Here is a 17,734-nt window from a genome sequence, read left to right as displayed (position 1 = left end):
CTTTAAGCTACAAATAATTGAAATACAACATGGAAATTGACATCTGATTTTGTATTTGATCATAGATACACTTTATTCCGATAACCACGTACTCCTCTGGTGATATGATCCACAGACACTCAGTTTACAGTGATAAATTAGACTATCATATATGAATTCTGCTAACACATGCATATAGGAAGCCAGGGAGAAAAGTAGTAAATGCATTCTAGACTACATTCACCTACATAGTGATACACTGCTAAAACAATTGTATTATTGAAGTCATAGGGCTGTTTAAACAATATTACACATTTTTCATGGCAATGACTGTGGGGCACAACGTTAGAGCTGCTAAAATGTCAAGGCTACCACTGATCTGCTATTAATTCGTAGACATGCACACTGCTGAAAAATTCATTTATTTTTTTTCGTTTTCGTTTTATCCGTTTTTGTAGGGTTTTTTTTTTTCATTTTTCAGATAATTCGTTATGATCAAAATTAGTTATTTCGAATAAATTTGTAAATTCTGGAAAATTCTAATTCGGTACGTTCCATTCTTATAGATGTGGTTTTCGTTATCTTGGTAATTCGTAAAAATTCTAATTCTGTATGTTCCAATCGTATAGATACAGTATTCGTTATTTCGGTAATTTTGAAATTCGGAAAAATTTGAATTCAGTACGTTGCATTCTTACAGATGCATTAGAAATCCGACTATTAGTGAAAACCTTTAAGGATAGGAAGAACACCACCACCACCATAGTTATGGGGGAGGCTTACCAGATTATGTTGACTTAGCGGGGCTGTCACCTCCTAAGTCACAGCAAGTGAGTTGGGAGGAGGTAGAGAAAAAATTTACTGGAAGTGGCAGTAGAGGAGTTTTTGCCCTTTGTTTGATGTTTCTGGAAACCATTAACCACTGGCCACCGATGATCTGACGGTCTGATATCGGGGGATGAGAGATAGGATCTGCTTTACTAGGTTGATTTAACCAAACAAGCCTACTGTGACTTAGGAGCTGACAGCCCCGCTAAGTCAACATCATCTGGTAAGCCTCCCCCATAACTAAGGTGGTGGTGGTGTTCTTCCTACACTTGTCCCTTGGAATATGCTTTCACTTGAACTATAATTGAATTCATACTTTGGAGAGTGTCCTTGGAACAGTCACCAGAATATTAATATTGAACTTTTTCTTTCTGTTTTCTCTTTTTCTGGTGGACTCATTCATCATTTATGGTTGATATTTAGCACTTTATATACACTTATGTTTCATATGTATTTTTATTTATATATTGCAACATAGCACTACACTTTTTTGTTTCCATTATAACTATTATTATAGTTTTTATTATTATTATCATTATTATTATTATTATTATTATTATTATTATTAATAATAATAAATAATAAATAATAATAATAATAATAATAATAATAAAACTATAATAATGGTTAATAAACGTAATAATTTAATTATAATAGAAATGATCTGAATGTTTTTTGTTCTTTCGGATTTTCGGATTTCCGTTCCTATTTTCAGATTTTCGTTCTTTCAAATTTTCGTTCTTATTTCCGGATTTTCATTCTTTTGAATTTTAGGGTTTTTGAATTTCGGATTCTCATTCTTCTGAATTATCAAATTGCTGGTAAAAAGTTAAAAAAACACATAAGCTGGTCAACAGTTAAGCAAAAGTCCAACCTAAAATAGGATAGAGGCTTGTAGCATTGTTCTACATGCTTCAATTGTCCAGTATCATTCCTTACAGTTTACTCCCAGCACCAGCCACAAATCTACTCCTTAGCAAGGTTTGTTGATTGGTGCTGATATATTGACGTACAGTATGGATACAACTTCTCTGACAAAGAGAGCCGCAATATATCCATGCAGCCTGTTTTACAGATATGTGTCTAGTGCTAGAAGATGCAGCAGCACTGGAGGGAATGATTCTGGGCAGTTAAAGCTTGTCGTACAATGTTACCAATAAGTGTTGTCACTATTGAACAGGAAGTGTCTTTGCATATGCCTTTTTAATATAATTTGCTTCTAAAATAAGAGGATTAAAAATTTTGACATTACAGGTACATGTGCAACAACATATAGCATGCACACCTTCAGTGTAGATACACATATATTGTAGTCCATTCAGCCCGAGACCCTCCCTGACAATCTTATAGTCACCTGCCCTGTGGGCAGTAAGATATTACCAGCAATGGAATAGTCTGGATAGTTAGTCCAGAGTACAAGCTTGCACTCCTAAGCTCACCTTAGAAGTAAATAGAAGTGCAGAGAACACGAATGAGCCGGGCCAATATTATTTTGACAATCTGGTGTACAGCCTTGTCAGAGGTATTTTATTCGATGTGGGACATGTGAGTATAATACTGGCTGTTCGAAAATGAAGGCAGGAGGGGACAATCAGCTGCAGTTACACTTTAAATGTTTGGCCATAGGTACACTTTAATTTGTATTCCACGTTTCCATTGTGTAAGGTAATATATTAAAAATCAACTTGTACTCTGGATCCTAATTTACTTGAGTTATTATTACAAGAGGAGCATTTTCCTTTGGCCTTATACGTATGTGTTATCCAGCTTAATCTAGATGTAGATGTCCTTTCTCTTGTCATCGATAATTCTTTCTTAACAGTATGAAGGGATATTGCTACTGTGATTGCAAGATCTAATCATTTTCCTGTTGTGTTGTCCCAGGCACTGAGCAACATTAGAGATAAATTTATGATTACAATAATGTTAGTAGACCTTGATCAGCCATTTGTTACAGTCTTCTCAGACTTCCCCTAGTATCACATCATACTATGGGTTTCATTTACTAAAACTGGAGAGTGCAAAATCTGGTACAACTCTGCATAGAAGCCAATCAGCTTCCAGTTTTCTAGTCAAAGCTTTATTGAACAAGCTGAAGTTGGAAGATGGTTGACTACCATGCACAGCTGCACCAGATCTTGCCCTCTCCAGTTTTAGTAAATCAACCCCAATGCCTCCCAATTTTGATTTGGGCAGAAATAACATATAATGTCAGGGCTCATGCAGGTATTTTTGTAGATTACCCAGGAACTTGTAGGCTCCACAAGGTGCAGCACTTCAGCATTGTTGTTACCTCAAACATTTTTGGCGAGGGCAGATGTCTGGTGCTTCCGGACCCAACCAGGTTTAAGAAGCTAGTTGCTGTTCCAAGCTATAGAGCATCTATACAGACTTCATTGTTATGGCAACTGACTGGCCAGCATGCAGAGTTGCCATTTGGCAAGTATTGTATCAACTTGGTTAGTAAAGATGGGATGTCTAGCTGGTATAATTTCCCATAAAAAGTGTAAGGGGGTGTAACAGATACAGAAGCGTGTGTGGTAAAATCTGAAGTATGTAAAAAGTTGTGTGTCAAAGGAATTTTGCAGTTAAAAAGGATCATACTATAAATTTCTAGGGGCCATAAATATGTTCTACAGTGGTGTGAAAAAGTGTTTGCCCCCTTCCTCATTTCCTGTTCCTTTGCATGTTTGTCACACTTAAGTGTTTCGGAACATCAAACCAATTTAAACAATAGTCAAGGACAACACAAGTAAACACAAAATGCAATTTGTAAATGAAGGTGTTATTATTAAAGGTGAAAAAAAATCAAAACCATCATGGCCCTGTGTGAAAAAGTGATTGCCCCCTAAACCTAATAACTGGTTGGGCCACCCTTAGCAGCAACAACTGCAACCAAGCGTTTGCGATAACGTGCAATGAGGCTTTTACAGCGTCCTGGAGGAATTTTGGCCCACTCATCTTTGCAGAATTGTCCTAATTCAGTTACATTAGAGGGTTTTCGAGCATGAACGGCCTTTTTAAGGTCATACCACAACATCTCAATAGGATTCAGGTCAGGACTTTGGCTAGGCCACTCCAAAGTCTTCATTTTGTTTTTCTTCAGCAATTCGGTGGTGGACTTGCTGGTGTGTTTAGGATCATTGTCCTGCTGCAGAACCCAAGTTCGTTTCAGCTTGAGTACACGAACAGATGGTCGGACATTCTCCTTCATGATCTCTTGGTAGACAGCAGAATTCATAGTTCCTTTTATCACGGCAAGTCTTCCAGGTCCTGAAGCAGCAAAACAGCCCCAGACCATCACACTACCACCACCATATTTTACTGTTGGTATAATGTTCTTTTTATGAAATGCAGTGTTCCTTCTACGCCAGATATACTTGGACACACACCTTCCAAAGAGTTCCACTTTTGTCTCATCGGTCCACAGAATGTTGTCCCAAAAGTCTTGGGGATCATCAAGATGTGTTGTGGAGAAATTGAGACGAGCTTTGATGTTCTTTTTGCTCAGCAGTGGTTTTCTCCTTGGAACTCTACCATGCAGGCCATTTTTGCCCAGTCTTTTCCTGATGGTGGAGGCATGAACGCTGACCTTAACTGAGGCAAGTGAGGCCTGCAGTTCCTTGGACATTGTTGTGGGGTCTTTTGTGACCTCTTGGATGAGTCGTCGCTGCGCTCTTGGGGTAATTTTGGGCGGCCGGCCACTCCTGGGAAGGTTCACCACTGTTCCATGTCTTCGCCATTTGTGGATAATGGCTCTCACTGTGGTTCGCTGGATTCCCAAAGCTTTGGAAATGGCTTTATAACCCTTTCCAGACTGATAGATCTCAATTACTTTCTTTCTCAATTGTTCCTGAATTTCTTTGGGTCTCGGCATGATGTGTAGCTTTTAAGGATCTTCTGGTGGACCTTACTGTGTCAAGCAGCTCCTATTTAAGTGATGCCTTAATTGTGAACAGGTGTGGCAATAATCAGGCCTGGGTGTGGCTAGAGAAATTGAACTCAGGTGTGGACAACCACAGTTATAGTATGTTTTAACAAGGGGGGCAATCACTTTTTCACACAGGGCCATGATGGTTTGGATTTTTTTTCACCTTTAATAATAAACACCTTCATTTACAAATTGCATTTTGTGTTTACTTGTGTTGTCCTTGACTATTGTTTGAATTGGTTTGATGTTCCGAAACACTTAAGTGTGACAAACATGCAAAGGAACAGGAAATGAGGAAGGGGGCAAACACTTTTTCACACCACTGTAGCTATTGAAACCCATTCCATTGTTTATAGACCCCCTAAGGTTGTCAGTCTTTGGGTTAACATCCTGTTATCCTTACTTTAGGCAGTAATGCTCTATAACATAAAACCATCCTCCTTTTTATAGATCTTTAAAAGTTGAAATCAAGCACACGTGCAAACGAAGGCTTTAGGGCAGGGGTCCCCAACCGCTGGCCGTGGGTTACATGTGGCCCATGGCGCGCTATGTGACCACCTCTTGCTTTCGGATGGCAAGTCGGCAAGCCCAGATCGCGGGTTCTAAACCCGCCATCCCTGAGTATCAGTATGAAAAATTAAGCCAGCGCTAGAGAGAGCAGAGCCAATGCTTCCTGTATGGCACTGTTTCCTGTCACAGGTGGAGTGATACCAAATGTACTCTCCTCCTGTGCTGGCCCCTGTCACACTGATGCATGGGGATAGTGGGTTAGGAACCAGCCGGAAATACCCACCAACAGTATCCTGAGGAAGGAGTGGAGATTGAGGTCAATTAAGGTGCAGGTAAACCGCATCACATCTTTAGTCCCCTTTCACACGATTGGCCTGTTTGGGTCCATCTGTCTGTTTTTCAATTGAACCCAATCAGATCCTCCATTCACCTCTATAGAGCGGCAGATGTACATGGACTTGTGTCCATTTGAACCTGCCTATCTCCAATCCGATCCACTTAAAAAAACAGCAGTGAATCAGTCCCCTTCTGTCTGGGCTGATCAGATCAGAGGGCCCATAGGGTAGAGCGGGCTGTGTCCATGTCTGCACTGCATATGCAGACCTGTCATCTGCCCGCTTCACTCATTGTGGCTCACGACTGGTTACCGAAGTCAATAAAGTGGCCCTCCTCGCTCCTCAAAAGGTTGGTCACCCCTGCTGTAGGACCACAAAATTTTGGAGTGCACTGCTCCTTCATCATTTTCTTTTTTTAATTACTGAATGCACTTCCTAAAGTAAGACTCTGAAATGTAGTTCCCCGGGTACCTTTAAGGGCTAATACACCAGCCGCTGCTCTACAACAAGGTGCAGTCTGGCGGATTCATTGCAGTGCAGATTCATATGGAGAGAAATGGGAAGCTGAATGATTGCAGTCTCTGGAGACAAAAACCAAGAATGGATAAGCTGAAGTGGGATCTGAATATGATCAGAATATGTGTAGTGTTTTGCATCTCTGTCTCCTTCTCTTAGGCTGGGTTCACACCAGAATGTGTGATGTTTGTTGCATTGTGCTAAGGGTTTTTATTATTTGAACACTTTAATTTACGTATGCAGTACCTTTTCTAAATTTAATGCACTGAAGTAAACAGGTTCTATGGTGTGTGCAAGTCCTATTAAAAACAACAAATTTGATCTTGTCTGTGCATTTTTTCGCATTTGAAAACAAAGCAAAATGCATGGCAATGCATGCAGGATAAGCAAGCCCTGAGATCTCAAGTCAGTGCAGAGAGTTATGTTATGTTGAAAGAATTAGGCTGGTTCTTATAGTCCACTAGAAACCCATTGCTTTACACTAACAATCAACATTGGCTAAACTAACAAGTTAATTGTGTATTCCGCTTATCTCAACCCCTACAAAAGGAACGTATCATATTTTTTTAGTTTAAAAAGGAAATTCATAACCCCATTACAAACTACATTTTAATAAATAACCACTGACTATTGTATTTAAAGGTGCAAAAGGTGAGCAAGGAACCCCTGGCACCCTAGGTGCTGAAGGATTTGAAGGATTTCCAGGGAAGGATGGATTATATGGTATTCCTGGCTCCCCAGGTCCTCCTGTAAGTATATTTATCTGATCAAAAATGAAAATAATGTAATATGTGCATTCATGTGGACCTGTACTTTTACTGCATTGGCAACCTTTTATCAAAGAGAAACAGGAGTTTAGTCACAAAGCTAATACACCAGAATTAGAAAAATGACAGGCAGGTTATGTCAGTGATATTTTCAGGCTGCCTGCTGAAACTTTCCAAGTGTAGTGTGTGAAACATTCTTGTTGCCTGGCTGTTGGTGCTATGTGGGGGGAAAGGCCTGAATTTTAGCGGCTGCTTCATAGGGTAGCACTACACCCACTACCAAGATTGAATTGTTTCTAGAAACCTTGGTCCTGGACGTCACACTGAGAGACAAATTGACTTCCATAATGAGAGTGCTCTGACAAAGGGTGGACATATCATGTGACAATGCATAATACACATGCAAGGTCCTTATTTTACATGGCAATTATTTTTCTGGTCATTGTGTTCAAGAGTGAGTTTAGATGAATTTGTATAATCAAACAACTCAAAAGAAAAAATATCACTCAAAAACAGCTGTAGACAAAACTGCATTTTTCTTATTTCAAATATACATTTACACGAAAATAGTTGGTACATGAATTTAAATAAGTCTAATTAAAATTGGTTATCTAGTAATGCTAGTAATGTAAAAGATTAATGTGATTTTGCAGTGTAGATCCTTTTTGAGCATGTAAATTTGGTTTGCAAATGAACATATGAGACCAAATAAAACACAGAAAAATGTGCAATACCATGTGTGTATATTGGTATCAGCATCAATAAGGATTCAATTGCTGTATCTGGGCATTAGAAATTGCTGTTTACAAGATTCTGGAAAAGGAAGAAATTGTATTGTTCTATTTCACAATATTTCCCTGCATAAAAATTTTTTTTTTGCTACCAAAAAAAATGAATAGCAATTGAGTCTACACAATGCAAAATGGAGGCATGAAATAGCTGTAAGTCATGAAGGGGATAATAAACAATTCTATGTGTAGCAAGGTTAATGTAACATATGTGATTTTTGTTATAGGGTGATGCTCCAAAAGGACTAATAGGAGAGCCTGGATCTGCAGGTTTTCCAGGTCTTGAAGGAGCTCCAGGTGTGCCTGGGTTACCAGGTGTAGGATTTCCAGGGCCAAAGGGTGCACGTGGGGCTCCTGGACAGCCAGGGAGAGATGGAGCACCAGGAATCCCAGGACTTCAAGGTTTACCAGGTAAGAAATATAACCCCAAAATTCAGGGTTCATGTACTTTCTGAAACTGCACTGGTATGTTACCTTTTTATTATGTGACCAATGTGCATAAGCCGGTATATAAACGAGGGGAATGCACCCATAGACAGCACGCCTTAGCCACTCCCTCCTCACAAGATTTAACTGACAGCAGCAGGAGCCCTTGGTTTTTTAACCTAATGCAGGGAATGCATTAAGGGAAAAAAAACATTTGAGTTTAGAACCACTTTAATGTGTATGAACTTCACCCCTGCACAGTTTATCTTTGAAGCCTGTCTAGGTTAAAGCATATCGGTATTCCCATTTATATTTAGGATGCATCTGGCTCTATGATAAAGAAGGCACGTCTCAGGGCCTAGACAATAGTCTAGCTGAAAAACCTTGGGTACTGCATCATATACCAGCTGGTTCCCAAGAATGCAGTCTTAGCATACTGCTATAAGAACCTAATTTGTAGACTCATTGCTCAGCACTGCTGTCTATTCTGCACATCTAAATACACTCACTTGCTTGACTCTTTTTTCATTGTATTGTAGTATCCTGCTTTTTACTTATTCATTTTGTATGAGGATTAGTTAAAAAAAAAAAATTCTATCTGTATACAATATACTATTATCAAATGGTATGTTTAATAATGTAAGCTTGAAAGGGGTTATGCATGTTTTGTGATCTGGTCTGTGACACACCATCTGCTGGAAACAAGTGGTAGTGCAGTAGTGGTATACAAGTAATATTTTCTGAAGCGGACCAAAAAACAAAGGTGTAGATTAGGAGTTCTGACCATTTCTGACTTTCCTACAATACTTTGCTTTTTTTCTAAGCCTCACAATACAATTTTAAGCATTGCATTAAAGATTTATTGGATGCATGTAAAAAAACACAAATCCTGAGAATCTGTGTTTTTATTTTAAATAAAAAAGAAATGATTTTTTTTTTTTTTTACTAGGAAAAACAAGATATTGTTACAGTAATAACTTTTGAAATGTCATCTGGGTGTTTTTCACCAACTGTTGCTTCACAAAGATCATTCAATTTTTTAATCACAGGCGACTGCTTTAAGGAGCCCGGAGAAGACAATGAAGTAGGCCAAAGACGTAAGATGACCTTTTCATAAATTGTAAAATGATGAGCCAGTCACCAAATAGCTTATAATTCTTTTCAGTTACGTAACACTTCCAGCAAGGTAGTTATGAAATAATAAAACATGTAGCAATGTAGCATATTAGTGTTTAGGTTTCATTTACTGATTTGATAAAAAAAAAGATACAGTATGGTTCAACTGACAAAATAGCATGAGAACTGCAGCTCTATATTAGACAACCAGTTGAAATTTTATTGAGCTCAGTACAGCAGGGAAGTAAAAGACTTTTTGAAATAAATACAGAATGATGCCACAGTGAATCAATAGTGAGGAGAAATAATACCTGAGGAGCAAGTAACAAAATTCTGATGGTCATACATAAGCATGTCAAACTAGTGTTTCTGAGCCACATGCAGCCCTTTCACTTCGGAGCCCTAATGTTTTAGGGATATTAACTCAGCAAGACTCAAACTGTTCTCCATTTCAAAAAAGAAATACGTCCATGCATAATTTTGTAATGAAATTCACCTGGAAATGTTTTATGGTCATTTTTTGCGGTTGAAATGTTGTATGTATCAATTTTAGCTATAATATTAAAGCGGACCTTGAGCAACGAGCAAGATCCCCTTATATACCAAGTCTCTCATGCCAAAACACCACAGTTATCTAATAAATAAATAAATAAAAAAGCCACTTGCTTCTTTTATGCACGACATTGTTTCTATAATTATATAACCTATACAAGCCTAGTATTTTTTTCAACGTTTTTGTTTTTTTAAAGCTTTGATTACCACTCTCTTGTGTCCATGGCTACCTTTGTGCTGGGAGTTTCACACACCGAAAGATACACAACAACAAGTACAAAGTAGCTGAATAAACACAAAAATAAACTTGGTGCATAATCCTAATTTTTCATACATGATGGTGTTTGCATAAAGAACAATACACTTGTAGCGGCCATGACCCTTTGTAGGGTGGCCTTGACTTATTGGGCTTACCAGGTACCTCCGCTTGGCTGGTTCTTCCACGTCTAGGGGTTCCCAGGGTTGATACCCAATGACCTGGACGCTGACACCAATAAAGTCCTTTTGAAAGGTTTTATTTTGCAGGGGTAACATCCAATAACATAGTCTCATATAGGAACAGAGGGCAAGGGGGAAGAACTCAGGCACTTTGAACTGCAGGCATAACAAAGTCTCTAATACCACCCAGAGAGTAGCCACTCACAGCTGAGCACTTCAAGGCTAAACAGATCTCTAGCCAGAGATCATGGCAGTCAGCACGTTGATTCAAAACTTGTCAAATCCTCTGAACGTGTACAAGTTATAACTGGAAGTGAACAGGAACCTTTTTCCTCGGTACCTGGAACATTCTCGGTCTCCTTGATAGTACTGAAAAAGGTGTGGATTCATCAATGTCCTTCCCAACTCAGTAACCAGGCACTTCTTAGGGTGCTGCTTGTTGGCCCTCCTCCGAAGAGTCCTCCCCCGTTCACTTTCATGAGCTGGGGTGCCCCTCCAAGCCGAGAGCACACCCGGACACCTTGAATCCTCCCTCAGTTACTGCACCTCGGACCAGCCGGTTCTGAGACTCGGGAACAGACGGATCCCTACCCCAGACCAGGCGGGTCTATTGGGGGTAACCAACAGAAGCATGTTGCGGGATGTCAAAACACCCCGTGACCAGGACCCCTCGCGGGGCTACACCGGTCCTGGAAACAAGAACAGACCACACGGGCCTCACAAACTCCTCTACTGAACACGTGACCTCAACATCTTAAGTATCCCATCCCAGACTCCTCAGTGGGGCCCGGCACACCCACCGATTGGTTCCGAGAAGGCTGATACCCAAAACGTCCAACCAGCCTTGGTTCTGGCTTGTCATGTGCAACTCACTGTTCACATGACCAAGCAGAACTTCTAGCACAGCCCAGTCAAACTGATGTCAAGGTTAACCTACATAATTAACCCTCAGAATCCCACTACTGTTCTGAGACAAAAACTAAATTTCCATGTGAATGACACTTTGTCCAAAATGTCATCCGCTACACCCCCCCCCCCCCCCCCCCCAGTTATTTAGACGATGTCCCCATCGTCTAAGTAACAACTAGGGTAAAGATCCTATCAAAAAAACTATGCAGTGCCTGAGTTGTTTTCTTTGGTGTTGGGGAAGGGAAAACATACTCAAACATTAACGTTTTTCACAATGACATATTCAATGCTGTACACATACCACCCAGCTGACTGACTAAACCCACCCAGTCTCCGGTGAACTTGACAGTCGATCTCGGTGCATCCTGAAAGAGAACATAATACAAAAGACAACACTGTACACTATACATTTCGCCTTGAAGGGCGAAATTCCATTGTTAATACAACGGAACTTCCTCCTTCATAGCCACATGAAATATCTCTCTAACATGTTCTAATTGCTTGTAAGAGAAAAAAAAAGTAATTGCCTATTACCACTCTTTTCCTGCCGACTGACGCCACCTAGTGATCAGAGCCGCTGTAACTACAAGTCTCTCAATAAACAGAGCACGGTGGGCTAAAAGCGGTGACTCTGAGACCTTAGAATGGTCCCGAACATTTTCCTTATGTCACTTCTTTCACAATGTCTATGACTTCACCCAACACAGGAGAGATCAAGTCCATACTCTGTTGCCGCTCGCTTATAAAAAGTCTCAGGGGCTCCAACAACCACGAGCTGTGGTGCCCCTCCAAGCCGAGAGCACACCCGGACACCTTGAATCCTCCCTCAGTTACTGCGCCTACATAATTAACCCTCGGAACCCCACTACTGTTCTGAGGCAAAAACTAAATTTACACATGAATGACACTTTGTCCAAAATGTCATCCGCTACACACTATTCACAGATATACTGTACATCTATTAGTCTGATGTCTGTGTATAATAGTTTTTAAAGTGTTGCAATTCACCAATATCCCACTTTGATATTGTATGCTCACTTTTTAATTCACAAAGGTTAATATAAATCTGCTATTCCTTCAGTAGCAACAGATGTTAAACTCTTATGTAACAAAGAATGTATGGGCAGATATGATATAACATAGTAAAATATATTGTTTACTTCCAATTTCTGTATTACTGAGTGTATAAAGTACATAGTTATTAACATCTGCAGGAGCTTATTTTATCAAATTTCGACCACAAATATCACTAATAAATATCTTTACAGCTATATTTCCAGGCCGTGGGTGCACATTAACTCCACCACCAGCTCCGGCAGGAACAAGAGGCCCTCCAGGATTACCAGGCTTTAACGGTAGGAATGTTTTACTGCATTACATGGAAAAAAGACTTTGGTTCATTCATTAATGGGGAAGCCTAGGTAAAAATATAAAATCAAACCCAAGACATTGGTAACAATACCAACATAGATATGTGCTTTCCTCAATACATTTATTGCTATCCTTGCCACCAACAATAACAATGCTACATTGTAGCACAGTCAAATATATATATATATATATATATATATATATATATATATATATATATATAGACACATATATACATAGACACACCAGGTGTGCAGGGGAAAATACTTTTCTCATCAAGTAGATATCCAATATATATATATATATATTTCTCATCAAGTAGATATCCAATATATATATATATATATATATATATATATATATATATATATATATATATATATATATATATATTGGATATCTACTTGATGAGAAAAGTATTTTCCCCTGCACACCTGGTGATCTATGATGAGGATGAGGAAATAAGAGACAGCTAATGGTCAGCAAGTGCCTCCTTACCCAGTTTTTTCTGGTGAGTTTGCCCCCCAGAGGGAGTGTGCAGCATGTAGTGAATTGCATATCTGGTGACAGGTGCACCCTTACGGTATTAACCCTGTGTTTTCTAGTCTTTACCAACTCTTCATATGAACTGTATATCACTTCACTATACATCCAATTTCGATTTTAAGGTGGATGGGACATTATTGAGGATTTTCATGATTGGACTAATCTCAGATTTTTTATTCTCAGCATTTTCACTGCGTTTATATTTTTTACTAACCCTTTGAGATTTTATACGTTTTGACGTTTTAAACAGCAACTGTATATTACCTTTTTTTATATTACTATACCAAAAGGTTATTGTATTATCAGGTATCTGCTCTGTCTGTTCATTTGTTTTGAGGTCAGAATTGGCGCTGAGGTGGGATTTCGTTTGGTTGGGCCTTTATATATCCCTTATTCTATATATATATACACACGCACACACATATCTCTACAGTATGCAATAAAGAAAATTAGTCCAGCACCACCCCTTACATTGCTTTGTTTAGAATATCTAGTCCTTGCAGTCCAATATTCATGTGATCATTAACACTACAGCACACCTCCTTTTTCTGTATGAATATTTATTTGGCTTCAGCACATACACAAGCTTGTTTCTCCCAGTGCCATCAGTAGATCTTTCACAATTCAAACTCTTTGAATATACAGTTTAATGTCTCATTCACACATAGTGCAGTGACTGACATTTATTCACACTGGATAAATGCCAGATGCCACTATGGCACATTGAAAATAATTGTTTTCTATGTTCCATGTTCACACTGCAACGTGGTGGGATGAGCTGTGGTGAAATCAGATATATAGCATTTTACTGCAATGCACACGAAGAGCACTGCATATCACCTTACAACTAAGCAGCTCTGCAGAAACGTGAATTAAGTGTCACTTAGTGCATTTCAAATCAGTTTAAAAAAAGTAAAACAGTGAGATGCATTGAATCGTACATCACACCGCCTCCTTCACCACGCCTAACTGCTTTCAAAAACTGACAGCTGCCTACACACTAGAACAGAGTGTTTAGAGAATGAGCCCTGAAACAAGTCTATTTCAGAGGACTCACAGCCACAAAATTCTGTCATCACCTCTCCTGGATATTGGGATATATTTCAATACCTGAAATCTCAGCTGACTCTAGGTATCTCAACAAAGTGGAACTTCCTTCATATTTAACCTTGTAGATGACATATACAGTATGCTAAAATGTGGTCCTTTAAGCACTATGTCATTTCGCCAATGTATTGTAAACCACAAGGGCATTTCAGTGGGTAGACTACATACGCTGTATCACAAGGGACTAAAATCTTTAAATGTAATTCATTATGTATTTAACTTAAAGAGATGCTAAAGATGCTACCTGGAGGTTCATACTTGCAGCAGCCAAACTCCTTCCCCTCTTCTGTTCTTATTGGTCCATTACTATGTTGTGACATCTTAATGGTTGAAAGGTATGTGCACAAGACAGAAAGGCAGAAGCAAGTGTCAACACTGTCAGAAAGTTTTGTAGCTTTGCCTGCCAGAACAATGTGGGATTGTACTGTAGGGGTAATGTTTTGGGGGCCATTGCAGGTACGTGCAGGAACTTTTAGGTGCCCTAGCTTTATACATGACTTCAATTTTTTGCTGGCCACCTAATGTATTATTAAAGTTCTAAAATTCATACAAAATGAACATTTTGTAAATGTGTATTCAGCAAGGTGAAATTATGTTCACTTTGAATAACCAATCATGGACAGTCTAGTTAAAATTTAAAAAAAACAACAGTTGATTTGTGTGAACACAATTTATGTTTTTACGTAAAAATTGAAAATTATTTTTCAGTAACTTATCCTGTTATCTAACTACATTAATTTCTGTTGTGTTTTTGTTACATTAGGTGTAAGAGGCGTAAAAGGTAATATAGGTCAGTCAGGTACAGATGGAACCCATGGATTTAAAGGAGTCAGAGGTGACACTGGACCTGATAGCTTGCCTGGTCCACCAGGTAATTGTTTATTCACTTATTACTGGAAAATTTAATTTACCTTGAAAGGTAATGCAATATACAGGTCATTTTCCTGTGTCTAGTTTTTTTTCTTTTGTTATGTCATAATCTCTATAAATCTTATGTTTATCTTGATATTCTTTTTATTGTTCCTTCTTCCTTTCAATCACTAACATTATTGTTACTTGACTTTCGCCCTGGTCTGGCAACCCAGTACCAGCTGCTGTCTGATATAAGACCAGTACTTGTAAAGGCTGGAAATCAGTCTCTATATTTAAGTTGTGCTCAGATCAGCCATTCATGCTAGAGCAACATTTGCCCATGTGCCGCCAAGCGCTGTAATTTTTTACTCCTTTTCCCTGGGAGCCCGATGTGCATGTGATAGGGAGCAAAAGCTGGGTCCATGAAGCTGCTGTGTCCCAATTGACATGAATGGAAATGCCCTCATGGGGATGCACAGAACACTTGTGCATCCCTATGCAGGTAACAGCCATTACACGGGGCACGGATTCATACATCCTCATGTGAATGAGGCCTAAACGAGTCACAAGCAGGCATCAATTGAGGGTGGAGAAACTCCTAATCAGAAAATCTGAAAATATGGTACTGTAGCCCGAGGATGAGTATAATAGTATTTTCTGAAGAAGGTCGGTGCATATTTCTCTCATTACACAATTAATCTTCGCTAATTACATCTGAAGAGAAAAGAAACAAGCCATAAATCGGCTCTGAAGTGTACATTAATCCAGTGCATGCTGTCTTCCTTGTGTACATTTGAGCAATATATTATCTCACCAAAGTAAAGCCTAAGTTGTTGCCAACATCCCTAAGTATAGAACAATACTTTACTGCCAACTCAAATATTAAACCAACATATAAAATATAAAGTTTTATTCATAACAGATAAAAGGAAAAAAATGTAAACACGGTAAAAATAACTGGTGTAGAGCTATATGTAGGAGTGACTGTCTCTTCTCATAGTGCCCTATGAACAATATCTTTGCATATAGGGGGGGATTTTCATATATCCATCCCTGATTCTTATAGGCCTAAACATTTAAATAACCAACCTTCAGCCAGTGTCAAAACTATGTACATTTTTTTTTCATAAAGTAATTTTATCTAAACCAACTAAAAGTTCATACCACCTAAACAGACAGGAACCAATGCCTCTACCAACCCCATAGAAGATTTTGGGGTTGAACAGTGCTGGATGTCGAGCTCCTTGATATCCTCTGGTGACTGGCAAAAATTCTCCTCAGCTCTCCCTTTAAATAGGGGCTCATTCAGCTTCTAGAAGATTCCAAAGGGGCAGCTGACCTTTTTTCCACCTATCACAGCTGACCCTTCCCAAGCCTCCAGAAGGTTCTTAACATGTGACCTCTCCTGACCTATCATAGGCCACCCATTGATTTTAAAATCAATGGGGAACCTTGAAACTTCCCAACCACTATGATCCCATTAGGGAAGGGGAGCCTTAAGACAGGCGTACCCCTTCTTTTCCCATTCCCATCATGCCTAGTCATGTCTGTGAATGTCAGAGTTTTACAATGCCTCATGGGTAGTGTAGTTCCGCAACAGCTGGAGGGCCATAGCTTGGAGATCCCTGCTAGTGGAATGGGGGAGAAAAAACATTTAGCCTTTACAATCACTTGCAGTGAGAGTAGGCCCACAGTGCTTGTTTCGTTTTTGCACTTTACCTTACTTGATCCTCTGCTCCCCAGCAGATGACGCTCCCCTAAGCGGTGGACTGTCCTTTGGCATCATTACATCCAATGCAGGGCTGTGGGCCTTCCATTGATTTTGATGATGTCATGACCTTAAAGTATGACTAAAGGCAAAACTTTTTTTCTCGTTTTGGATAGCGTAGATAGGGATTAGAGCACCTGTCAGTTTTTATTGCTGTCTGTCTAACCTTTAGAGAGATTGACCCTCTCTATTTGTCCTGTTTACCATTATCATTGAAAGTGAAAGTAAAGGAAAATCCCCAGAAAAGTAATTGGGGGGATATTCCAATGGGGACACTAGTTCTGGTGACCTGGGGTCCCCAAGAGAGTCCCTTAATTTGTAGGGATTTTGTCTCACTTCCTGTTTGGCTATGGTAAAGGAAGTGAAAGTAAATCTCCACATTGGGACAAATATGACAACAATAAACTTTACATGTGGTTATAACCCTGCATTACTTTATCCAAAAATGAAAAAAAAAGTTTTGCCTATAGTTCTACTTTAAGAGCATGGGGGAGAAAACACTGCAGAGAACGGTCTAGCAATATGAAGGAGAAGAGGATTGGGTAAGTAGATCTTTTCTATGAACAATTTTACACGGGGGGGAGTGGGTACAGGATCTCCTTTTTTTTGTCCAGTCACTACTGGATTTGGTTCATAACCAGGCTGTGTTGCTTAACCACTTCCCGACCAGCGCACGACGATGTACGTCGACAGCATGGCACGGGCAGGCATATTGGCGTACATGTACGTCCAATATTCATTGCCGCCGTGCCATCGGGAGCGCGCCGGCGGCGCGCTCCCGCGCTGGTCGGGACCCCCGTGAGTCCGGTCGCGGGACCCGCGGACTCGATCGCCGCGGGCATCCCCGCGATCGTCTCACGGAGCGGCCGAATGGAGGAAATGCTGTATAAACAACATTTTCCCATTCTGCCTAGCAACTAGTGACGCTGATCTCTGCTCCATGTGATTGGAGCAGAGATCAGTGTACACTAAATGAAAGCCCAACCCCCCCACAG

General features: G+C 39.7%; 1 protein-coding gene across 1 annotated transcript in view; it reads left to right on the top strand.

The window, feature by feature from the left end:
- COL4A2 (collagen type IV alpha 2 chain) overlaps positions 1 to 17,734 on the top strand; it is a 269,480-nt gene that overhangs the window by 200,898 nt on the left and 50,848 nt on the right. The window contains exons 25-29 of the mRNA XM_077482894.1: positions 6,742 to 6,848; positions 7,882 to 8,065; positions 9,130 to 9,177; positions 12,364 to 12,450; positions 14,883 to 14,990. Coding sequence (XP_077339020.1) covers positions 6,742 to 6,848; positions 7,882 to 8,065; positions 9,130 to 9,177; positions 12,364 to 12,450; positions 14,883 to 14,990 — 534 coding nt within the window. The remainder of the gene's footprint in view (positions 1 to 6,741; positions 6,849 to 7,881; positions 8,066 to 9,129; positions 9,178 to 12,363; positions 12,451 to 14,882; positions 14,991 to 17,734) is intronic.

This window comes from Lithobates pipiens, unplaced genomic scaffold, assembly GCF_037356315.1.
Source record: "Lithobates pipiens isolate NorthernLeopardFrog02 unplaced genomic scaffold, aLitPip1_a1.2 Scaffold_16, whole genome shotgun sequence".
NCBI lineage: Eukaryota > Metazoa > Chordata > Amphibia > Anura > Ranidae > Lithobates > Lithobates pipiens.
The sequence above is the reverse complement of the archived record's forward strand: the minus strand, read 5'-3'. Positions and strand labels throughout refer to the sequence as shown.